A 26,156-nucleotide genomic window follows, 5' to 3' on the forward strand; every position below is an offset into this window, starting at 1 on the left:
GAATACGTGCGGAGCCCTAAAGGAGACGAAAGGCAATGAACAGGGGGATTTATGGGGAGAGGTGGAGCCTTCCTGGGTGGAGAGTTAAGCCAATCAATTCTCAGGCGTGAGGCATGATCAAGTCCAAAAAATGATAAATCTAAACTTAGAAATTTTGCACATCTACTGTCACATACGTGAACCATGAGGCAGAGATATACCGGTGACGGAAGTGCTACCGTTATGACGCCACGTATTAGAGCCTTATGCCCTGGCTCTCTTCTCTAAAATGGTGCTTGGGGTTTCTTCATCAGATAAACCTTTGAGGGGTTTCTGTCATTTAAAATGAGCATGTAGAAATAGTGACACAATCATAAATTTCTGGTCATAGAATTACAATTCAGCGGCCACAAATAATGGTGGGCTGGATGTGGATCTAGGTAGGTGAATAATTCCATCAGAACTCGTGGCTTGTTTTCCAGCACTGTTTGCATGTGAGCATGTCCCGTCTTTATGGAAGGACATTTGCTGCGTGAAAGTCTCCGGGGTTTGGCCCTGATCAGAGGCAAAGATGAGCTGAAAGTCTTGGCCCCCAGATAGAAGGCTCTGAACCAGAAAAGGCAGTGGCCTAGAAAAGATATCAATACTCTCAAGTGTCAATTCAATACACTGAACTGTGATTAATTGAAAGTCCCAGAAAAGCACCGGCAAGGGATGCTCTTCTTGATCTCCATTGGATTTGCATGCTGTCCTACTACCACGCGAAGACAGCAGCCACAGCAGCAGCAGCCCTGGGGTCCTGGCACACGCGTACACGTGTGGGAACATGTGCTGTCACTTAGACGGCTCTCCCACAGATGCTGAAGGCAGCATCCTGCAACGATGAAGACCCATTAGCACCCTCTCCAACAAGAAGCTGGCCTACTTCTGACATTAAAGCAAGAGTGCGTCCACGTTCACAAACTGTCACCACTTTATCTCGGCATGCCACACAATCACCCCGAAATAGAGGCATCTAATATCCTGAGAGTGTCTACTGAGATGGTCAGCATGAATTAATATTCAGAGAACAGAGAAGAAGATATTGCTGGAAAATATGGTCAGGACGATAAGGTCTACTACAGAAGGTCAGAAAATATTCTTGGGCGATTGGTTTCACTGTTGCACAAACATATATACATTCTGAAATGCATGGAACTCCTTGCATTTTACATTGTTTGTTTTTAAATAAGAACTTTCAACTATCGCCAGGAACTGCTTCTTCTAACAAAATGGTTGAATCTTTTTTCATTCATTTTTATTATAACACACCGCAGACGTCAGTGATTCAAACTTCATTTATAAAATATCCCACCACCTGGAGTTTGTTGGAAATAAAATCACTACAGCAACCTGGCAATGCAGGAGAGAGATTGGACATTTAAAGTGACCACGAACAAAAGCATGGCCATCTTTATTAGTTAGGTCATCAATTTCCTTTTTTCCTGGTGTAGTATTTCATTAAATATATACAACAGGTGGATTTCTAAAAAAAATAGCCTCCTTACGTATCCGATGTCATGCATTTATTCAGGAAAATCATGTTGTGTGGTTGTAATCTGATTTGTGTTCAGCTTCTGTATCAGGAGGATTTGTGATTTCCGCTCCTCTATAATTGGATTATTTCACATGTAACCAAGCAAGATTTATTATAACAGAGATCTTATAGAATCAGAATGACTTACGACTCTTCTTCTTCCTGCATCTGCAGTTGCCAGAGCTAGTCAGCCACCTCCTCCCTAACCTATCATTATCATCCTCCCTAGTCTCACATGTCTTCTTCATATCCTTATTCATCACGGTTGCCCTCTTCTTTTATCGTCAAGATTCTCCGTCCAACATTTTAGCTCTGCTCCATGTCTCCAAACCATCAGTCCACCCCAAGTCTTTTTATCTAGTTTATAATCAGTAAGGATGCTCCGATCAGGATTTTTGCTGCCGATCGCCGATACCGATCACATGGATTGACAATGAATTTGTGATCAAAATGATGAGACCATCTGAAAAGTGAAATCATTTTAATTCATACATGTTTTTATATACCTCTTCAAGGTGGCCAAAATAGAAAAACCTTGCTGAATGCAGCAATTATTCCGTCAGAAGGACAACAGAAAAACATGTCAAAAACATGAGACGTTACAGGTGAATCTCTTGAGACTGTGCTTTGTCCGTGAAGTATTTACATACTGTAGCGGGACTCTGAGAGAGAGAGCACTGCATTTATGAAAGTTTCCACTCCGGATGTTTTCAAATGTTTCAGATTCAGGTGGCTAAGGAACGCTGCACCTGACTCCAAAACGGTGACGGATCCGGTTGTTTCCGACTCCGCGTAAACAACACCTGGGAAAGTCTGGTCATCTTGCTCTGTGAAATTAATGATTATTTCTTATCATTCCAACTGTCACGCTCGGATCTGTGGATGTTGCTAAGCGTCAGCTACGCTAACAGCCCGCTACTGTGGAACCAGCGGTCTCACTTTCATGAGCCTGGAAAACTCTCTGTGCTGCATCAAGTGCTGGCGCTTTAAATGGCGTGTTTAATTTGAAGGCTGCACAGAAGTTTCCCGTGCATCTGCTGCAAGATGCAAACTTTTCATGACAGATTGAAAGAAGCTCCACAGCAGACACACTGCTGCTGAGTGAGCAGTGGGTTGGGAGGAGCATCACAACCAGCGGGGCTTCATCAGCGCGCCGGCTGTCACAGTTGTTGTGACCGGAAGTGACAGGCAGTGATCGGCATTCACCGATCACGCTGAGATCGGCCTATCATGATTGGTGACCGATCGATCAGAGCATCCCTAATAACAGTTTTCCTAAGCAGCTTCAGAGGTTGGACCATCCTAACTGACGAATAGGGGACACCCTGGAAAGGCTGCTGCTCCAGGAAACTGGACTCAGGGTTGCATCACGCTGTACTTGGAGCTGTGTGCACAAATCACTCTGTCACTGTGCTGCCAATTAGGAATCAATGAGAGCAAGTCAATTAAAAGAGAATAGTGATTAAAGCAGCCAATGCCGACGGAAAGAAAACTTGACCAAAGGCATTTGATCCTTTGATGCTCCGAGTTTTAATTGGCAGTCGTCTCCTCCGTCTTCGCTCCATCCAGCTAGCGGCTTAAAGCTAAGCGTAATGAGGAGACAGACAAGGCAGCGGAGAGCCTGTCATCTCCTGCGATGACGGCTGCTGAGTCACGAGCCGTACAGAAGCGTCACGCCATTAAACGTGAGCAGAAAAGGGGAAAGGATGTGATGCCGACAGAACGACTCGATCTGAAGCGCTGAAGACGACGCCTGATGGGAGAAATGAGCGCAGATCTTGACCTGACACTGCAATTCCATTACGCTGCCTTGATTGGATAGGGTGTGTGCCGCGGTGATAGAATTAGAAGACTTCAGAGAGCCTGCTGAGCGGAGACTGTGGTCGAGGCGGGTCCAGGGGGAAAACATCTGGGAAGCACCAGCCCGGAGACAGGCAGGTTTAAGGCTTGTGGACGGCTCTTCCCTTAAACCTTGTCGAGAAACCTAATCCTCTCTCCGTCAGGATGTTGAAGGCATCCATGAATATGGAAGCCATGATCACGCAGAGGCTGTCTGGGAGGACTTTGTAAGCGCAGCAGCTAATCCATAGAATTATAAATGGTGCGAAGAAAATAGAGAATCGATACCTTGTTAATGTGCACATTTCAATTGGACAAGCTTGCACGTGTTTCTGGAGGCACTTCAACACGGATAAATTGTGAAACAGGCAATCATCATTTATCATACAGTTCAGTCGGATAACTAAACTTATTGACTTTCCATCTGGCTTTGTGGACTTGAAACGTACTGTGATGGACCTGTAAAGAGTTGAATATTTATTAGAAGAAATGATGCTGGTGCACTCCACTGAAAGCAACAATAAATGAGAGGGAGGTATTGTTGCTTTTGAATGCTATAATAATGGAATGCAAGGTACATACATAACATATTGTTGTTCCACTAGAAGATCACAAATATCTAAATTCATTCACTGCTGACAAAAATCCAAAGATACTGTGACACACACACACACAAGAAAGGGTCCTTCGTTTCTTGGAGCTACAGCTTGAGGTAACTCTTAGGTTAAGACACCAGGCCTCACCACACTCTTGTCTTCTATCGTCCCCATCTTCAACTCAGACACCACTCAAAAGGTCCAAGAAGCATTCAGACTAAGCTCAACTCAATCAAAGCTGCACACTAAGCACAAGAGCATTGACTTCTCCATTCACACAGGCAATGCTGGACAACCAGGTTTGGAGTTTGAGATAAAGCGTCTGGTTCATTCAGACACGTAACACGTAAGGCAGCCATGCGACATGGACTCATGAAATCTACATCTCAAATGTCCACATCAACAGGGAAACAGATACCATGAAATAAAACAATAACTCTGCTTTTCATGGTTTTCACTGACGTCTTTTGGATACTCTTCATTGTGTCATTTCAGGGACAATTGCGAATGATGACAAGCGACATCACTAGGCAACACAACATGCCGCAACGCATCACAAGTCTACACATATCAACATCACACAAGTCATGACATGATGACATCACATGAATACATCAAACTCCAAAACAACACAACATTAAATCAGATACTGAGATCACATCCTCCCTCTCTTCTGCTACACAGTACTCATTCATTCAATAACACTTCTGCAACAGCACTCATCTTCCTCTGACCCTTTATTCATCCATCCATTTTCACCAGAGAATCTCAATCAATAACGTAAAACTAAAACATCTGTAAACATATCAAAAGTGGGAAGATCAGTTCCTAATGTGAACTAAGGTTTGTGATCTGCTGGGTTGAAGACTTTTCCTTGGTAAAAACTGTTCCTCCTACATTAAATTAGAATTAAATTGTTATATTCTTTTATACGTGGTTATAAACAGTGTAATTACTTAAAGTCACTTTGGAGCGATGGAGGCTCCCAAAGCCATACGAGGTGAGAATCTCAATTTAAACCTTACCTCTCACAATACCATTAGCATTTATTTTAAGACACACTTTTGGCCAACCAACACGAATGTCAATGAGCTTCAGAGCTGCAACAGAGTGAACTATAATCCACCATTCTCCTCAGTAAGAGGAGAAAGGGCTAAGGGGATGTGACCATTGAGACCCAATACGTCCATCCACACCATATTTTGAGGAATTAAAATTCAAATATAAAGTTTTCAAACAATATTTAACATTATCGGAATGTATTACCAGACATTTTCTACATTAATTTACACTGTCGTTTCTATCTACAACACTGAGAGTACAAATACAAGCACAGGGGTTGGACAAAATAATGGAAACACCTGAATACTTTTTTAGCTTTAAGGTGTTTCCATTATTTTGTCCAACCCCTGTACAAGTCAATGCAGACATTAAAGTAGCATATTGAATATCAAAATAATCATGGAGCATCTGAATGAATGTTGTAACGTGACTGTGTAAGTCAGCTCTGGAATTGTGTTTGTGATCTTCATGGATCACTCATTTCAGTCTAAGTAGGAACTTGCCAGTTGAAGCATCCAGTTTGGCTCAGATCATCATCACAGTCAAGTATTTATTGTCAACAATGATGCTGTTGAGGAAAAACTAAACACGAAAATCAGCAACACTGACACACACACAGTCAACAGCGCCTAAAACCATCTATATGCGTTGACTGCTTCAGAAAAAAAAAACAATTTCACAGTCATAAGGAATAAAGAGCCAATTAAACATCAAAATATTCCTATTTGGAGAACAGGAAATCACTGCATTATCCACTCGAAAACCGTTTAAGTCTTAGTGACTGACAGTAAACAAGCATCAAGTGACATGGCAATTCTATCTTCATGGCTTTGTCGTCACATTATGCTTCCAGTACGATGCACAGCGCACCATAAATCCAGCCTCAGCACGACACATAGGAAGCAATACCTCTGATCTCAGATAATAGCAGGAAAACTCTGTCTCAGTCCGCCTCTGGGGCGAACGAGTCCTTTATTTATTCATAGCAAATCTGACGCACAATTCTCTGTGGCACTCTTCATCGCCTACCAGATGATTTGGAGGGACAATCTGACCCTGGTGACGCAGCATTACTCCAGACAGTGAAATACTACAGACAGCTGCTCCAGCGTGGAGCCAAACACGTCCCGAGGCTGCACAGTAGTCGGTGGAGGCCACAGGTTGCGCGTCTGCCCAGGTGAGCGCAAAAGCAAATTTAATATGGACTGTCGTGTTTGTCGAAAGTAAATGATGCATCGACGCTGTCACTTAAAAATGAGCAAGCAGTGTTCGAATTTGAGAAAACATACGCGCTAATGAGCAAACACTTGCTCCGCTGTTATTGTCATCAATCAATTATTTGTTTCACCCCGGAGGTAGTGTCACTGATGATCTATCACAGATGTCACTTCTGCTGTCGAGCTGCTGCACCATGACTCACGAAAATAAAGCTAAGCCACTGATGCAGCATCACAAAAAAATTGAAGGTTGGAATCCAGGAAAAAAGTACGACAACAGGTGAAGAAGTAATGACGGTGCGGTCAGATTGTGTTTGTCAGCGTACTGACCTCCCAAATATGAGTCCCTTTTATCAAGTTGGCTCCGACCAACAAGCCACTTTCTCTAATCTCTTCACGTCACGTCCTTCGGCCTGCCACCCCGCTGCAGCCAGACTGCCACTCAAGTCTCTTCTCAATCACTTAACAAGGACGAGGAGTCGTCTCCGGCAGGCCGAGTCAGGTCGGAGGCGGATGTGCTTCGATGAAAATCGAGTCAGACATGTTAGCTGCCTCTCAGTGTGTTGTGTGAAGAGTTTTAAAAGCATTGTCAACAATCGCTTTCTACCTGCAGAAAAGCTGGTTCATGTTCTTTCGCTGCCATAGCTGATGGTTGGCGACTGCGACCCAACGGTCTCAGTGTGTCTGGGTGTGCCCTGCGAAGGACTGCAGGGGCCCAGAATGTCCCTCACATTTTTACTGTTGTCACAGGAAAAAGCTAAAATTTAAAAAAAAAAACACATTTTCCCGCCAGAATAACCTATAAAGGTTAGATTAAAAATATGTAATATATTCATATGACTAAAGAAAGATGATGCTTTCATAGGGCCACTTTCTAACTGTCTCGGTCGCAGGGACCGTGACATGATCTTTTCACAGTTACCCTGGGCTGTAGCTCCTCAGAGTTTTTCATCCACCAAGGTGAAGAGTATGTTTTCTGTGATGTCAGTTTGTCTGTTTGTCAGCAACCTAGGGTAAATAGTTTGGGCAGATTTTAATGGACGTTTCAGGACATGAAGTTTGAAGTGGGATAAGGAACATGTGATTAGATTTGGATCACCATCTGGATCTAGGATTTTTATTTTTTTTCCAACGGACTCATCACTTCCTTGTTTGGCTAAGTGGCCCACCGCTCCTGCATGTGTGAGATAAACCCAGAGAGTCGGTGATGCACTTGTGGTCTGTTGAATTTGCAGATGTTGAGGATGTGAAAATAACGTGAGGCTGAAAAGTTTCAAGTTACATTTTTTTTTAAGGTAGCAGCAAGTTTCAGCTTTGAGACACAATTTGAAGTCTGAAGTTTTGTTGTCAGTTTCTAATTGGTGAAGCTGTTGTGTGACGGTTCAGCCTCTTTTCCCCATAGATTCATTTTGTTCTTCTGAATTCATACTGAACGTTCAATGGTACTGGGACTTTGATTTATGATTCTTTTTTAATGGGCAATTTGTTTGGTCACTGTGAATTATTTACTCAGTCAAATAACAATACATTTTATTATATCAGTAGTTTCACATTACAAATATATCTGTGCCACATCAGCAGTCAACAAACCATAAAAACAGATTAGGAGGAGAGGAAGCAGAGCGGGAGGTGCCATCTCTAAGGTTTGGTGTGTTGGGGGTGGTTAATGTTTTGAGGTGAGCTGTTCCACTTCTGAGGGGCAGCCAGTGAAGGTCATGCATAAAGGATGGGGGGCAGGGTATCAGTGAGTACAGGTACACGCAGAGAGTAGCCTGAGTAAGGCAACAGCTCGAATAAGCCAAGAGTCCAATTGCGTCATGTTCTCCTGGTTTCAGTGGAGAGAAAGTCGGATTACTGACTAATGAACCTCTGTGACGCAATAACTCGGTTTTCTGAGCCGTCCCGTAAACAAGCTCAGTGTGCGCTCGTAGTTCTACGCTCTGAGAAGGAGACAAAGCAGGAGACAGAGACAAGTCTTGCGTGGTTGGAAATGGCAAGTGTAGGCGCCTGGTGGTCCAGTCTCAAATTTAGGATTGAGAGTTGCTGTCCAGATCACCTAACCTGAGGCCGGAGCATTTACAAGTTCAAGACCAAAACTTTGAGGAGTGAGACCAAGAGCAATGTAGGGGTGAGTCCAAGTCCAAGACTTAGACTTTAGAATACAGAACCATAGAGCTAATAGTCATTGTAATTGCTAAAGAAACAGGAGTCTTTTTTTTTTCAAAATAAATCAAGAATTGAAATGCTTTCATCGGAGCAAACTAGCACTTTGTTCTGTATTCATTTTGGTCTTGTTCTGGACTCCGTTGCAGGGCCCTCAAAGTGTTCCCTCTCAGTTTTGGTGGTCTCAACTACAGCACTACTAAGATCCAACTTACGACCAGGTACGACTGTAGTGGTAGATGGCTGTGTGAGAGTGAGATGCTGGGATACTGTGCTGCTGTAACTGTCGTACGCGTTGCTATGTGCTGCAGTGACAGACATTGAATAAAGAAAAAATAAGGATCCACTGGCCGTGGTTGTAAGTACCGCTGGACGTAAGTCGAGCAGGTCGAAGTCGGATGTTACTTGTGTAATATCTTCGGGTTCCGTTTTACTGGCTCTTATCCGAAAGAGACGGAGACTCGTGTGGACGTTACTTGCACGTTTCTTTATTAAATAGCGTAACTCTAGTGCCACAGCGTACGTACCTTACGTACTCCACCACACAATTATACAGCACCTTAATAACAACCTATTCAACAATAACCACAGAACAATCTTTACTAAATACGGGAACTAAGTAAATATATCAATATATTACAACTTGTATAATTCAATATGTTCTTTCACATCAAATATTGCTGACTACAATGTGGTCAAAGAGACAGCAGGTGACGTGAAGAACTCCTTCGCACAACACACACAGGTGGAGCGAGGAAGACTGTGCAGCTCAACGAAAGGTTCACGTATTCAGGTGGAAATTATAAATATAAGTAAATAAACAACAAATTTGGCGACAGGCTTGTCAGCACCGTTATTCTTTCTCCGCCCGACTTTAACTCTGGTGTTCAAATGTACAGGTATGAAACAAGTGATGTATACAAGACATAGACACACCGACCTTCTGTCCATCACCGCTACAGGCTAATTATCATCACAAAGAGCGAATCCAGAGGGAAACCTGAGTGGTTACATTCATCTCCATGAGAGGAAATGGGGGAGATGTTGTTACATGAAGTGACTTGCTGTGTCGCTGGAGAACGGCAGGATTCTCCTCTCAAACATTATCTGTTCTGAAGACCCCTGCTGATGCGCAGATGTGTTTGTGGGGAATGTGTTCTCCTTTCATAGTGACAAAAAAAAAAACAGGTCAAATATAGCTGAGTAATAAGATTCCTCTGCTCTCCTGCAGTGTGCACCGATTCACTGATAATAAAGTATTCTTCTCCTGCACCAACTTTAGCCTGAAGCTGCAGCCATTTACCAGACAATCCATCCCAGAAAGCAACACAAAAATCTCTATCTTAAGATGACTAACCAATGCAAATTCACTTGGAGAGTGACTTGTTTTTTCTATTCACACAGCCTTCCCACATTGTGGAAAAGATTTATCTTCTTTCATTCGTGTGTGTGTGTAGGGGAGTGACAACACAGTCAGCCTGCAGCATCCTCTGCCATCATCTTCGCTTGCAGTCACACCTCAGGTTACTGTATGTTCTTTCATGTCATTTGAATGAAAGGTGTTGATGCTAGACAATGCATGGAGCATCATTCACTGACAGACAATATAGGATGTCTCTTTCTGGGATGCATTTCAGATTTGAGTGGGTGTCTGTGTGTATAGATGAACATGATAGAAGGTTGGGGGAAAAAGGGCTTCAGTAATATGCAGGCTACAGCCAATGCCAGGAGGAAAAATGAAGGCCAGCTTACTGTAGTGACTCCACATACTAACCCACAAACAGTTCAGGCGTGTATTACCGTGCCATACATTTTTGAGCCTATCCTAGCAGTCATTGGGTGAGAGGCAGGAATACACCCTGGACAGGCTGCTGGTCCATCCAGGGTGCACACACACCATTCACACACCTGTGAGTGTCCAGTTAACATAGTGAGCATGTCTTTGTGTGGTGGGAGGAAACCGGAGAACCCAGAGAAAACCCATGCGTACACGGGGAGAACATGCAAACTCACTGCAGAAAGGCCATCAGTCGGGAATCTAACCTGCAACCTTCTTGCTGCAAAACGCAAGTGCTTTTTTTTTCCTGAAACACTTGACATATGCTTTCCATTTAGTCAGCATTTATCAGTGCAGCTTGTGTCTGAGTTAAATCTAAGGCTGCAACATCGTATCTGACTTTAATCGACGACTAAATTAGTCACAATGGGTTCATGAGTCGAACAATCATGACAGCATCACTCTCTTAGCACAATCCACTGTCGGAGGAGGAATGGCTGAGACCCCAAAGATCAAAAGTATGGGACCAGTTTTCAAGTTTCAAAACAGCATCTAACGCCATGCAAGTGCAGGGTGACCGCTACATCTACACGATCTTGGCGCAGCGCTACGGCATCAATGAGAGAGAGAGAGAGACAAATGAACTCTTTTAAAGGTGAAATCGCACGGACAACACATTACGCATCAAGGAGACGGACCAGATCATGGTGGTTTTCGGAGCTGAAAATGAGATCATAATGACTGACCGTAGAACTCACGCATTCCAGCTAGACATAAAAAGGGACAGCAGCCAGACTTCATGTTGGAGGGTGTACTTCTCAAACACAGTACTGTCAGTAAGACAGTCAAATATATGTTATCAAATGTCACTCCAGTGTCACTTTTACTTCAAATAAATGCAACTAGGTAAATGCATACCTGTTTATTTTGCTCTACAAGAGCAAATGTAAGTCATTTTTTTATATGAAATAATGTCTGTCTTTCTTTTAATAAATATTAACTGTCAATTTGAAACCTTTAGAGTTGCAGATTTGTTTTCAGGATAGTACTTGATTTTTATCCTTGACAGGATTTTTTATTTTTATGACTTCTTTTTCTGGACTCATAAGGACCTCAAGGTCCCTTTTCCAATACACAACCAACAATAATGAGTAAAATAATAAAGCAAACAGATGTCCTCTATCGGATCAGAATGGTATTGGTGTCTGCCAAGATGCACAAATGTGGCTCAGTGCATCCCACTGTGTTGATAGCACACACGGAGCAACAAGTATCTCAAAATACCCAGGCACCGTCGCATCTGTTGGCAGACTTCTTCATGTACTGCTACTTTATTACATTAGCGCCAACCACAGGCCAGGAAAGTATACTACATCATATTACATTGACATGCACTGTGACCCTCAAACTCCATTCATCTTGACCCAATCCAAAAGCAACTTTTGCTTTCAAATCAGGCTGCAACAAAATAAATAAATAAATAAAAATGTGGACTTCATATCTCAGAATTCTGCCGTAAAAATTCAGGAAGTATTGCTTCAGAGGGTGTAAATTTCTATAGTTACAGATACCCCAACATAGAAAAAAACAAAATCCAGATCAGAACTTTCTTCTTCTTCTCTGCTCCTCTTCATCAGCAACATTCTACTTGCACACACTCTACTAGCTCAGATAATTTCCATAACTTTATTCTTATCATTATTTACTATTCAGAGCCACTGAAAGGTCACAAATTGTGAGTTGATGGCACAGATGTGAGTGTGACCCTCCTGTTATATAAGCCACTGTATAATGCGCTGCATTCTCTTGCTGGCAGAGCACATTAATGGCGAAAGTATAACACACATAACGACAATCTATGTCCCCAATTAAGCGATGATGAGCTTTGTCTCAACCCCGGAGCACTCGTGATAAATTCCACAAAGCAATACGTGATGACTTCCCTCTATGAGGAGAGGGAATAATACACTGCCATGCTGCCTTCATCCGTCCTAATAGCCAAGTGTGAGATTGCCAGGGCTCAGATTTTATTCCATCAGTGATTGCTGCATTTGCATTTAGAGCAGCCCGTCCTTCCCCAAATTCTCTCTGCAGACCAGCAGATGCTCGTGTAAAATGAAGTGTCTGGGCTCCTACAATTAGAGATGTTACACGGAACCTGCTCAGTTTGGGGCGTGTGAGAGATCAGTCCATAATGTTCAGAGGAGAGAGGCGCTCTTAAACACACAGGCGTGATGGGACACAGGGGGAGGGGTCCAGGTCCCCACAGCATTGGTTTGACTGAGAAAAAAAATGTTTACATTTGTCTTCTGACTTAAAAAAAAGGATTTATATGTAAAATAAGTCAGTTCAATGACATCCCACTTAGACTTTGGCGTCAGTTTGACCGCAATATTGAGCCTGTCTGAGGCGTTCAATGAACAGTCAGGTGCGTGTGTGAGCGGTGTAACACCACCTCAATATTTGAGGAGGGAAAAAACTTACCCCGAATATGACTGTATCCTCTCCGTGGAAAACCGGGACGAACTTATCTCCACGGATAATCTCCGACTGGTTCAGTGGTCGAAATCGACACAACACCTTGATGTTGCATTCAGCGTTCGCCATGATACAAGAGAAAACTGCGGGTCCCGGTGAATTAAAGAGGAGAAGAAGCGAGAGAGAACATCAGATAAAGAAGGAGAATCCGTGTAGGGAGCTTGGATAGACTGCGATAGTTGAACGAGTTTTGGAGACTGAGGCTCCAGATGAATTGGGGAGGCGCTCACTCCAGACAAAAGAGCATCAATTCAGGGAGTGTTGGTCGCAGACGCACCTCTGACCGGCGTCAATGCAGCTGACGAGCAGATGGAGAGTGGCACCGGGAGTGTGGTCCAAATTGGCACGAGGCTGGTGTGTGTGGTTGGCTGCAGGGTTTTGGAGACCTCACTCTCCCTCTCGCTCACCCACTCCGTGTGTGTGTGTGGGGGCGGAGACTAGTTCACTGTTTTCAGCACCACATGATGATCCGGTTCAAGAGTTTGACGGTGATATACTTCTTTTTTTTTTCAATCTAGTGTGGCTAAGTGATGCATTTTGAGGCGGGGACATATCGTTTACTATAACATGATTATATGTGCAGGAAAGAAAAGCCAGTATATTCAAAGTTTTGCCTCTGGCTCAGCTCTTTTTTCATACTGATAAAGATTCCATAGGTGCAGCAAATAGTCACTGTAATTACAGTGATTTTCTGTAGTTGCCTTCACTTGGTTGGGATCTGGTTCCACCACCGTCACAGTTAGGTGGAACAATACAACTATACTTTGTTTTGTCATCTCATTCTGCCGCAACGCTGGAAGGCCGTGCCAGAACGCTGCATGTTTTTTCACCAGTGCTGCTTTTAATAATGATCCTAAATCCTTAATGCAGTTGGCACAGAAAACTTTGACAGAAAATCCATACCTCTCATACAAATTTAAACATTACTGCTGAAGGGTAATTCAGGACTAAACAACTGCCTGGCCTTATGTTTTCCCACAGGGACTCCAAATCATCTTCTGGGCCTTATTTATAGACTAAACAGGATGAGAGGGAGTTTGTGTCTATAGCACATGAAAGAGGACCTGAGTGAGGAGAATTGTATGTTCTTGAACAAGACAACTATCTCACATTTACTTATTATCTTCTTTCACTTACTTCCACCACTATGAAGCATTTTTACATGGAACTGATGCAGGTGAAAGGGAATTCGTTGAAAGACGGGGAAGCTGAAATGTGTGTGCGGTTCTTTTTAAGATGCTTCTTTCTGAAGTGACTGATTTTGCATTCCACTTTTATTCCTTATTTTCCAATTAAAACACATTTTGTTCAGCCCCATGAGTTATTAAGTTTGCATATATACTTAATAACTCATATATATATATATATATATATATATATATATATATATATATATATATATATATATATATATATATATATATATATATATATATATATACCTAGACCTAGAGCTTAAATTTAAATAATCATCATTTTGAGTTGTCCTTGCAGATGTCATTCTGATTTTAATGAATGAATCGCTTCGACCACGTCTTGCAGGTACACACCTATGAACGCGTCATAATAACGGCCTTAAAGTTGGTATAATTTGTCATTTGGCGTCACCGTGTGGTCAATCTGCATCAGTGAGCTATATAACATGTTAAGATCTTATAGAATCCGTAGTGATCTTAAAAGAGTACAACTTAAGTAATGAATAAAATCATACTAAATTGTCCATGGTAAATGACATATGAAGGAAGACCGAGTTAAACAGTTATAAAAAAGCATGACGTAGGGAGGCGCCACGCTCTGTATGTTCGTTTTGTGTATCGCGAAGTGCCGTTTGAAGGTATCGCATTGAATTCCTCCTTTCTATCCGCACCCGCCCGCCTATGTCAAACAAAACAAACACCCATCTTGTCATCCGCGACGGCCAGCGTCTGCCGGTTGAGGGACTCGGCTCTGAACCTTCATAGATTTGTTGTTGCTGCTTCGTCATTCTATTATTGGCATCAACTAGTCATCGCCGGAACACGTATTTATTGACCTGTTGTTTTCCCGTCAACAATGGCTGACCCTAAATACGCCAATTTACCAGGAATTGTAAGTAGCTTGCGTTAGCAAACAGATTAGCTGGGATGCTAGTCGGTTGGCGTTAACGTTGCTGCATCTTCGTCGCTAAATGCTTGGAATGGGCCGTTCTCTGAAATAAGAATTAGTGACATGGGTCCCTCGAATGTTGTCGATATGCGGATACAATCGTGCATGCGCTATTGTAAGAGCGTATTGAGTTAGCCAGGGCGTTGGCCATGCTAACATGCTACAACTGCTGTCCACTGATGTTTGGTTCTGTTTCCTTAGGCTTTTAACGAGCCGGACGTCTATGAGACAGGCGACCTTCCAGAGGATGACCAGGCCCAGTTCGAGTCGGTAAGTTGTCAATTCGTGCCCCAGTTTTGTTCATTGTGTGAGGAAACACATCGGAAGATTGCTCTGTTTATTTGAATGTGAAGTTACCATGCATCCTAACGAAACCAGCCAATTTTCGTTCTCAAATTCAACATTTCTCATCCAATAAAGTCACGCAATGCAAAGCAATTGGTCCGTGAGAAAGTCTATATGTTGAGTTTGATCCTTGTAATTAACTTGACTCTTGAATCCCTTGTTCTCTAAAACTATGTCAAGTTACATTTCAGAAATTGACATTGAGATTTTATTTTTACTTTGTTCATTTGTAGTTAAATATTATGAGTTTACTCCCCATTCACAATAGTTGTATGCTAGTTGAAAGGCCAGATCGACGAGGAGGATGCAGAGCAAGTGTGTCGAAGATTGGAAAAGATGTGAGAACAGTGTATAGAATCACTTGACACGGAGACAAGTAGAAGTAACAACATAGGTCAATGGCGCACAGGTTGAACCCCCAAGCACCAGATGGCTGAAATATCCTTTGGAACAATAATCGTGAAAGATACTCTGTGGCAAACCTGGACAATGAGCAAGCCCTCATGAAGTCAGTTTAACTGTAAAACTTGTTTGTTTTTGTTCTCCATTAATATAAAAATAAATATGAATATATTATTTTTCTTCCTTTTGTTGCAATTGTTTTACCAAACTATTTGCTCCTTAAATAGCACATTTGTATTTGTACACATACAGTATATGCAGTGCTTTCAAAAATTGGACATTAAATGTATTCATATTATGGGTTTTCATGGTATAACTGCATCTTACCGTGTTTGTTCTTTTGGTTTTTCTATTCTGTCCTTATTTTTTTAAATGTTTATTTCAGTATTCCCAGTGAGGGGTTCATTCTATTCCATCTGGTTTTGGCCTGACAGCCCACACGATCTCAGTAAAGGAAATCTAATTGCGCCCTCTGCTGTATAGTTTACAGAAATGGGTTTATGGTATGGTAGTAGACTATGTTTGTTCACTTCACTTGTGAATTGAATGATTTATAGCTAGGAAGTGTCTTGAGAGGGCTGTATTTTCTTCTTTAGTTGTTACTTATTTGTGCACTGAATGGCCTCTGTCCCCCTATTTCTGAAGTGACACCCACACTATCTTGACATCAGTCCTCAGACGGGAGACTTGAGTATAAAAATCATGCAGCTTTCATGTCCGCACCTGTCCATACCTTCACAGTGGGATGAGAGTTATTAAAATGGCAACACATGAAAAGCTAATTGGCATTTTCCCTTCCATGTTTCCACATTTTGCTTTGACACGACTTGGACCCTAGTTTGTACAAGTAAGATTGGTTTAATATCACTCTGAGAAAGCTGAATATCATGCCTTTTTATGCATGTTTTTTTTCTTTAATCACATCCAGTTTTCCTTTCTCAAATGATTGGGTGAAATAGAAAAACGTACTTCTGATTGTTTTGAAGTGGAAGGTATTGATTTTTCCCTACTGCTTGTGTTCATTGAAACTTTTGGAGTGCTTCACGGTTGCTCTTTCACTGAGTCATTTGTGAGCTGTCTGAATGAGAGATTGTGCCTGGAAAATATTAACCTTCAAATTCCTCTGACTAATCTGCTGTTCTCATGAATGGGTTTTCTACTATGCTTTTCATTTCTGTATGTGCTGATGTGTTGACATAGTTTTTCATATTTAACAAACATTTTTGTAAGACGTCAAGGTGGTCACGGCAATGTTACTGTACTGTCAAGAAATGGTGCTGCATGTCTAACTTTCTCTGAGTCATGTTTCATGGCTGGAGATCCTGCTTCAACTTCAGAATTGTTAAACTATCTCTACATATTATGACACAATCTGACTTAAAAAACATTTTGGGTACCAAAAAATCTTTTTACTCCTCATGTACTGCCATGTGTTTTGTTAAAAGTACATAAAATGCTGTAAGGTCAGTCATGCACGCCATCTGTGCATGTGATCCCCGACTGCATTTTACTGTACAAGCAAGTAACTTGTTGGTGTCTTTGGAAAATCTGACCTCCCTCTGTTTCAGGGGTTAGAAAGAACCAGACATCATAAGATATCTGAACACAGTTGCCTCAGGGGGCTTCGGAAGATTCTCTCTGAACACTGTGCTCTTTCTTATCTCTCCCCCATCCTGACCGACTGTCCCTGCTGTGCGCATGGCATGTGATAACCACATTAATCTGTGTTGTCTCTCTCTCCCCTTTTATCTCCCTGTGCTCTTTCGTTACTTTCTCTAACTCTTTGGGAACCCAAGGAGCTGGTAAGAGCCCGACTAACTCCTCGCCCCCGTCCCTTACCTACATCTGAGTCGTTGTTTCTGTGTGTGTCTGTTGTCTTCACTTGTTTGTGATTTAATCTTGTGCACAGACTCCCATTCCATTATAACAGGTCATCAGGGCATTGTGATCGAATGGCTCACGCTGATCAAGGATAGATTTGGAAATTATTTCTTGCACATATACAAGATCATGCACGACTTTTGTTCTCAGTGATATTGTTACAGAGACTGAGTCAGTTCTGTGACTTGGATCAATGCTGTAATTTCCTTGTTACATCTCCCCCTTCTGATGCTCATAATCAGGTTAATATTCTGTTGTAATTCACAATATCATTTCGGGTTTATTATCAGAAGAGACCTCAGTATTTCTCTATAACCGATTTTAAATATACCATGTACACCAATCAGCATCCCACAACATTATGACCACCTGACTAATATTACGCGAGATCTATCCATCAGGACCAATATTGTATTTTCACATGGCGGTTCACCCTGGAACATGCCACAGGAGACATAGCTCAAGTCCCTGCAACTAACCCACTAGCTATAGAAACAAGCTGTCCCATATAATCCGCTCATTAACAAGCACCACGTTATCCAGGTAGTGAGTCAGTCCTCACTTTGTGGTCCTAATGTTTACGACTGATGGGTGTATATCTACTGTGAGTTATTGACTCTGAGTGTGATTTGACTGATTCAAAGCCGCTTTCTAACTTTATTTCCCGGTTCACAGGAGGAGTTGTGCAGCGACAGTGTGGAGAGGATTGTGGTCAACCCTAACGCTGCCTATGACAAGTTCAAAGACAAACATATCAGCACCAAGGGACTGGGTGAGTTAACACTGAAACATCACACTATTACGACCTGTAAATGAGTTGATGAAGTTTTAGTTCATGTGTGTACTGTCCTCAGTACTTGACTCTGATAATGTAATAGTTGACATGATCATGGCATTTTCCAAAGCCATATATCAATTTCAGCCTACTTTTTTTGACACCGTTGGCTTCACTTCTTCATGTAGAACACACTGGGTGTGGTCACTGACATAAAAGTTTTTTGTGTCACAGACTTCTCGGACAGAATCAGTAAAAGTAGACGAGTTGGCTACGAGTCTGGAGAATTTGAAATTGTGAGTATGGTTGTGGTGTATGTTTCACATTTCTGCATGTCTAAATGTCAGTGTTTTAAATTCTTGATTCTGTCATTGATGTACAGCTGGGCGAAGGCTGCGGAGTGAAAGAAACCCCTCAACAGAAGTACCAGCGCCTGGTGAATGAAATCCAGGAACTCTGCCAGGAGGTGGACACCATCCAGGTGACTGAACAAGCGACACAAATCTGCGAATGCGCGGTCACACTTACACTTGGCCTTCATCACGAAATGACAAGAGGACGAGCTCGTCCTCTACAAACTGATCATTTGTGTTGATGTTTCGCTGTTGCGTCAGTCAGTGTGTCTTCTCGCCCCAGAAATGATTTAGCTATAGAATGGTTTCCTCATAAGAATTCAACAGTTTGGGAAATCATTATCAATGTGGGAGCCAGCAGGGGATCTGTTGGAGCTCTTTTAAATTCGTCTCCTCTCAAGTTCAAACATTAGCATCTTATTAGAGGCACAGCGGGTCATGATACAATTACGTCCTCGGTTTGCAGTCTAGCTCTGCATTAGGTTTTGAGAGTTCAGCAAACAGTTATTACCCCTGATCCACTTTTGCCGAAATTGCCTTCAAACTGTTTCTGGTTTTTAACGCTTAATGTTTCTCGGTGAAGTTTGAGACACGCTCACACACTCTCCCAGTTAAATTCTAGGTAATATGTAGTTCTGCTGCCACTTTATTCTTGTATGCTCTTGTTCAGTTTTACTTTTTGTTCAGCTCTCCTTATGGTGTGCATGTGTTGCGTTAGCGGGATTCAGATGTATTAAAAGAGTTGTCTTCAGACTTGCACTTGTGCAGACTCCACTGTTGGTGTGTAGTGTGCAGTCCCTTGTGTCCCTTTTAACAATGAATTTCGTATGCTAGAAGCAAGTGATGGTTTAATGAAATGTCATCAACCATTGTCCTCATTTTCATAGGTCAGTAGATGGCACTGTCTGCGGTGTAATCTTTGGCTTTGATGGATGGATGAAACCTCTCATTTTTAAGCCAAGAGCGCCACCTACTGAACTCTGAAAATTAGGACACTGTTTCATTAAACTTTACTCATCAACCCATCACTACCAGCAACTAATGTATTACAAGTGAGAAATATTGGTAGAGTTTTTACCCTCCTTTCCTGACACAACTGAAAAACTTTGATCTGCTGTGTGTCCAGACGGCCACTAAAGAGAGCAATGCCGAGGAGCGTCTGACCCCGGTTGTACTGGCCCAGCAGGCAGCTCAGCTTAAACAGCAGCTGGTTTCTGCACATCTTGACTCGCTACTGGGACCTCAGGCTCACATCAATCTCGCTGACCCAGATGGAGCGCTGGCCAGGTGAGTCGGGAACAGATGACAACACGATGAAACAAGTGCAGCTGAACCCGAATGGCATAAACTGTCAGCGTGCTCCGATTTGAATATGAGAGAGGTGAAGAGAGGACAGTTTCATCTGAAGTCAGTGGGAGTCTGAAAGTGATGAGTGTGCAAGGAAATGCATTCATGTCGCCCATGCCTCCTGTAGAGCACAACTCTCTTCTCAAAAAGCCAAGCTCTCTTTGACCTTGCAGTGAGATGTAGCACTGAAGGCGAGAGAAAAGCTTGAAACAGCCTCTGCACCTGATCTGAGATCAGGTTTGTACTCTTGGTTATTGTGGCCCTTTCTGCCTGCACCGTAGGCGTCTGCTCACACAGCTGGAAGCAGCCAAATGCAGCCGTGGCAGCGCAGCAGGAGACGGCAAGCAGGCAACAACAACCAAGGGCCCAGATGGAGTCGTGCTCTACGAGCTGCACAGCCGACCGGAGCAGGAGAAATTCAGCGAGTCTGCCAAGGTAAAGGACAAATCGAGGAAACAAATGTGTTGGTCCGATGGATGTTACTATTAGCACATTAGTAAGAAGGTGCAGTCATTTTCCAATTGACATCCTGTATAGGACTCTCCTCGTCCACTGACTGTGATCTGGATCAATGCTTGATTTTGCAATATTATTCTTAATCTGTGTTGATGGTTTTAATCATAAAATGGCTGTCTCAGCTATGTTTCCACAAAGCAGCGGAAATCTTGTGAAACAAAGTGTTTATGCTGAGAGAGGATGTGATTAGACGTCCTTTGCTTCTCCAGATGGCTGAATTGGAGAAACGGCTTGCTGAGCTGGAGACGGCTGTTGGCTCAGGATCAGACAAGCAGGTCTACTCTTCTTTCCAGCTTTCTCCTTTGTTGTCAGCCATTGGATTTTCTTGTGCAGACATTCTGAATTAGAATGAAGCCGGATTGATCTGTCTCCCCTCCTGGCTTCTCTGTTGCAGGGACCTCTGAGTGCCGGAGTGCAGGGATCCAGTTTGATGGTGAGAAGTCAACAGCTTTTCTTTCGAGTGTTTTATATATCCACTTTGTAAGGTGCCAGAGAAGTGGGTCACACTCAGCTGCTGCCAGTCTGGCGCAGGAACACTGCTTGTTTGTGTTCCAACATATCCATCACTCACTTGTGTTCTCTTTCTTCCAGGATACTTTAGACCTCTTGCAAGCGAGAGTCAGCGCTCTGGACTCTGCCACTCTGGATCAGGTGGAGGCCCGGCTGCAGGTATTGACAAACATGGCACAGAAGATTCAGTCAGAATTGTTCTCGTCACGTTTGTGTGCTTCTCGTGTAGAGCGTGTTGGGCAAGATGAATGAAATCGCCAAACACAAATCGGCAATCGAGGATGCTGATACACAAAACAAGGTAAAGTGTAAAATGAACACAACTGTTACCCAGTGTTATTGCTCTCCATTTATTCTGGTATTCTATCATTCGATACTTGAGTGATTTTGCAAACAGGCAAAAAGATAGAGCCAATAACCATAGCCATAACCTCCTTGGCTGAGGTTAATACCGACACTGTTGATCGAGACCAGTTAGCACTGCTCCATCGAGAAGTGTTTGCATGTGTTAGCAATAACTCTAAATATATTATGGGCTCACAACTGTAGTAGTAGGAAATAGTTGGGTTGTTGGTTCATATCTGACAAAGACTTGCTCAGTGTCAGTCTTTTTTCTGCACCAAGTCGCTGGGTGCAATAAAGCCCTTGACCTCCTCAGCTAACAATCTCTACTAATAATAAACACCAGAACTTTGAGGTACTGTGGGGTCAACCAGGTCCAGATCGTTCATGGCTGTGTTTGGGTGAAGGTGACTGGTGTGATCATGAATAACAGACTGATTCGTCAGTGTCATGGAGGCAACTACGGTAGCTAAATTCTCCAAGTGGGCAACATTATATACTGTAGTTTACAGTCTATAAGTGTTAACAGGGATGCATTTCATATATGGCTCTCATGGGCGATCAAGCTTCATATATTCAGCCTTGTCACATCAGACCAATGAAATGACAGGTGTTTCATTTACATTAAAGAGCTCAATGTGCAGCCTTTGCCTCTGTGTATCCGGGACTCCCTTCGCATTGCTAATGGCTTTGGAGGCAGGGAGCGTTGGACCACCGAGTTTGTTGTTGTTTGTCATTCTATTTCCTGGATCCTTTTGTTTTCCAAAACAAGTTCAGAAGTAATGTTCCCAGTGCATTTTTAAGACGGTGTCTGGAAACTAGTGACCTTACACCACCGCACGCGTGGCTTATAGACCGGTTCTTAATGTTTGAAATGTTATGGGTGCAGCTTATATACAGGTGTGGTCAGTAGTACAGAATTTACATTAATGTGGATGTTGTAAGGGGGTGTCACATGACACGTAAACTGGCTTTGATAGTAGTATACTGTGTCGGTGCATACCTGTACATAAGAATGTACCTGGTTTATCCTGAGCTGTGGGGACCAATTTTTGACAAAACACCTTGTTGGGACCTCAGTTTGAGGACAAAGACTGTCAAATAAAAACTAAAAATAAATAACTGGGTCATTATAATTGGGTGTAGGTTTGGTAAGAGTCCTGCTTAAGGTTAGCCATTTGTTTTTGGATGGTTAGGTTGAGAGGGAGAGGCTGAGGAAAGGTCCTCACAAAGATAGCGATATGAACATGTGTGTCCGTTCTTTAGCTAAAGATACTGCAGATGTTTACCTAGAAATATAGGTAAATAGGGTGTGATGTCGTATTTCTTTCAGTTCATTTTGAGGAACAAAAAAAAAAAGCAGTCAAAAGACCAAAGGATCAAAAATAGCCAAGCAAGCAAGTTGTATTATTATGTTTGTATGATCAGTTTGATAGTGTAACACTGAGCTCCTGACGGCTGATGCCATCAGTCCCCTGTGAAACTGAAAACTTTCCTGTCACCTGTCAGGTGTCGCAGCTCTACGACGTGGTGCAGAAGTGGGACGCCATGTCCACTTCCATCCCTCAGGTGGTGCAGCGGCTCGTCGCTGTCAAGGAGCTGCATGAGCAAGGTAACAGGCCTCACTATGGTGGATGTGAATGTTCAGCTGGCTGTTGCGAATGATGTCGCCATACTGCTCTTCACCAAGAGTAGGTGCATTCATGTTAGAGAACAATAGAAACGTGCAAAGAACCTTGAGTCGACACCCGGGGGAGTCGGAGGAGATCGTAATATGGAGGGGGAGGGGGAGTTGAAGCCCAAAATGCATCGACTGGAGCTGCACCCTTTATTGTTTTGATAGCAGCGCTACAGCTCGACGTGCGTCTTGATGTTGAGAGATTATCGCTCACAATAGCAGCGAGGATAAACACAGGGCAAGAATGGGATGATACAGATGATCAAATTAGTCGTGTTCTCCTCGGTCAAAGAGCAGAATGGCGTGTTTGAAACACTAATAGATCGAATCTAAGTGGCGCAGCGCGGCTAAAAAAGGCCCCGGGGAGGAAGAGATACATCATCTGCTCAAAGATTTTGTGCATAAGAGCAAAGCGCTCGCTCACCGCCGAGTCGTGATCAGGTCATTTGTCTTGGTATTGATTGGTCACAGTCTGACGCCTCTGCTGTGTGTTTGGTTTGGGAGGCGCCACAACATGCTGAAATCTCTCAGGCAGCCATTCATCAGCAGAGATGGAATCTGCTCTCGTGCTCTGGTGGCGTGGGGCGCGAGGGAGGGAGTGAAGATGAAAGATGTTTCATCACTTCACACAACTCTTCCCTTTCTCTCCTCACCACTCACCCATTGTTTCCTGCTTGTTCCTCAGCGATGCAGTTCGGGCAGCTGTTGACTCATCTGGACACCACTCAGCAGATGATCAACAACTCTATGAAGGACAACAACACTCTGCTCACACAGGTACTCACTCACTCATGGCTCCGGTGCGCACATGAATTCAGGAGCGAGGGAGTGAGAGAGTCACTTTGATCCTCGCTAAATAAAGATGTTCTGTTGGCAGCTATTATGACTCCATCCTCAACTCCTGATGAATCCAGACTTTCAAAGAGTTACCAGTGAGGGTGTTTTCAGAAAGGATTTTTGTTCAATATTTCTATGCTTTTAACATGAAAATATTTGCTTCACTTGATTTTTGTTATATTTTTTCACACAAATATCCCACCTTTTCCTCACAATCTATGCAAAGCGTGCGTCGCCGACACGCTCAACAATTAGAGTCGAGTGGTTCCAGAGAAGAAATAGAAATATCTCAGTGTAAATGATCCAATCTGGAGTCATTTCAGGTCTGAATTCCATGTCCTTAACATGCTGTGAGCCCGTTAAATCCAGCGTGGTGTTCTCCAGGGTTCAAGTTTTTTAATCTTGTCTAAAGAAATAAATACAATAAATAAATAAACAAAGCTCTTACGTATGAAGCTGCCAGCGAGAGGGTGAGAAGGACCATGAGGAAGACCCCTGTACTGAACTGATGTCTTGTCAGTCGAACAGCTCAAGTTGCTGCCTGTGGCTTCACCTCCACACTCCCTCTCTGTCCCACTCAGGTCCAGCAGACCATGAAGGAAAACCTGGTGGCCATTGAGGAGAACTTTGCTTCACTAGACCAGAGGATGAAGAAACTGTCCAAGTAAACAACCTGCTCCAAGATGATGGACAAATGACTGGACGGTCAGAGGCTCCGCCCTCTCTGGCCGTGCCCACTCTCGCTCGCTCTCATCCTCCACTTCTGCCTTTTCTTCACACAGTGGAACGGTCATTTCAGAAAGGTTGAACACACAAAAAAACATCTTTCCACCCCTCCTCCTCCTCCTCCTGAGCTACATTACACACTAATGACTCCATGTATATGTTTTCATTACTTTCTCACCTTCTCCTCCCTCACTTTTCTCCTGAGAAACGGGTTGTTCAGTCATGTGAAGGAATGACTTGTGGTCGCATGAGCGAGTCACCGGAGGAAGCTTGTACATACGCCGCCGTACCGTTTGGTTTCTACACTCAGTGGCTTGTAACTATTATTATTAAGACTGAGGCACAAACCTGCATCATCAAGTCGACTTTGTTGTTGAACTGTGGATCAATAAAACAAGGCAAATGCTCCTCGTGTTTTAAGGTGCGGAATATTGTTTGAAAAATCATGTTCTCCAGCCTGAAATGATCAGATCCTTCAAGTGGTGATGTCATCTGCTTTAAACCGCACTTCTCCCTACATTTTAGTCACTTTGCCTTTGAGCAATACACGGGCTGCTGTTGCACTCACCTTGCAGCTGGCTCATCTGAGCTCTGAAGAACAAGCAAATTAGGAAGGCCGCCAAACGTAACGTCAAAAATCGTCAAGAGTTTGGAGATGAAATCCGTCTCAGCCAGCAAGTCTTGACTGCCGTCATGCAGATTTTTACCACTGGGTGGCAGCAGTGCGTCATCTGTCGCTAGTAGTGAACCTTGGTCCCCTCACTGGTGTCGCGTCTGTGTGTGAGGCGCAGGTGAGCTGATAAGGGAACAGAGAAGCAGGTGACTGATGACTCACTCTGCTCTGCACCACACAAGATCAGGGTCACAAGGTGCTATCTGATTGGTTAAACCCGTCTCTCTAGATCTCTCCTTTAATCTCACTCAGACGTCAACCTTCTGGGAATTTCCCACACAGGATCCAGTTCAGTGCAGAGACAAGCTGCGAACTGTATATATCATGTTCAACTGCCTCTATTTTCACTCCACTACAGTAGGTCAGTCCACGCCGCTTCAACCTTTCACCCAGATACATATATATAGGTCTTAAAAGTCTGCAGTGACCCACTCTCATTTTCTGGTATTATTGTCAATCAAAATGATTTTTTCTGGCTTCTTATTCGTGTTGGAAATGACGGCCGAAAAAGCGGCTGCCTTTATATCCATTTATTTTGTGATGCAACAGCAGGTCATAATGTTTTTTTTTACTGATTTTGATGAATGTAAACACACTGACAAAACCAGTTTTAGCTTGACTCACTGTCACAGTTGTAGAACTGTGACAGTGAGTCAAGTGTACAAGTGTAGTCAGGTGTGGCAACTTCCACTGCTGAGGTCAGCCAAAATCCACTTCACATTAAACATGTGAGAAGACGAGAAAAGTGTTTTCTCATTTTCAACCTTGGATAATATTTATTATGTGTATATTTTCTCATGTTTTTCCCCTCATTATCTCCCCCTCGGTCGTGTGCTGAGCGATAAAGTGTCTGATAAAGACGTCAGCCATCCACACTCA

At 43.0% G+C, this 26,156-nt stretch overlaps 2 protein-coding genes across 5 annotated transcripts in view; one reads left to right on the plus strand and one right to left on the minus strand.

The window, feature by feature from the left end:
• kif5ab (kinesin family member 5A, b) overlaps positions 1-13,137 on the minus strand; it is a 104,184-nt gene extending 91,047 nt beyond the window's left edge. For 3 of the 4 annotated variants that reach the window (XR_008414781.1, XM_053867126.1, XM_053867124.1), the window contains exon 1: positions 12,694-13,137. Coding sequence is in view for 3 of the 4 variants with exons in the window: in XM_053867126.1 (XP_053723101.1) it covers positions 12,694-12,816 (123 nt within the window). In the remaining variant the exon portion in view is untranslated. The remainder of the gene's footprint in view (positions 1-12,693) is intronic. The other variant, XM_053867125.1, reaches the window with a different exon arrangement.
• A 1,510-nt stretch (positions 13,138-14,647) lies between these two features.
• Positions 14,648-25,825, plus strand: dctn2 (dynactin 2 (p50)). Its single transcript, XM_053869112.1, has 14 exons — positions 14,648-14,835; positions 15,094-15,162; positions 18,196-18,292; positions 18,530-18,591; positions 18,678-18,776; positions 19,775-19,935; positions 20,277-20,430; positions 20,721-20,786; positions 20,906-20,944; positions 21,103-21,180; positions 21,251-21,322; positions 22,873-22,975; positions 23,727-23,818; positions 24,460-25,825. Exons 1-14 carry the CDS (start codon positions 14,800-14,802, stop codon positions 24,544-24,546), a joined length of 1,215 nt encoding a protein of 404 aa, XP_053725087.1. The 5' UTR covers positions 14,648-14,799; the 3' UTR covers positions 24,547-25,825.
• Positions 25,826-26,156: the final 331 nt, after the last annotated feature.

The sequence above is a fragment of the Synchiropus splendidus genome, chromosome 6 (genome assembly GCF_027744825.2).
Source record: "Synchiropus splendidus isolate RoL2022-P1 chromosome 6, RoL_Sspl_1.0, whole genome shotgun sequence".
Taxonomy (NCBI): Eukaryota; Metazoa; Chordata; class Actinopteri; order Syngnathiformes; family Callionymidae; genus Synchiropus; species Synchiropus splendidus.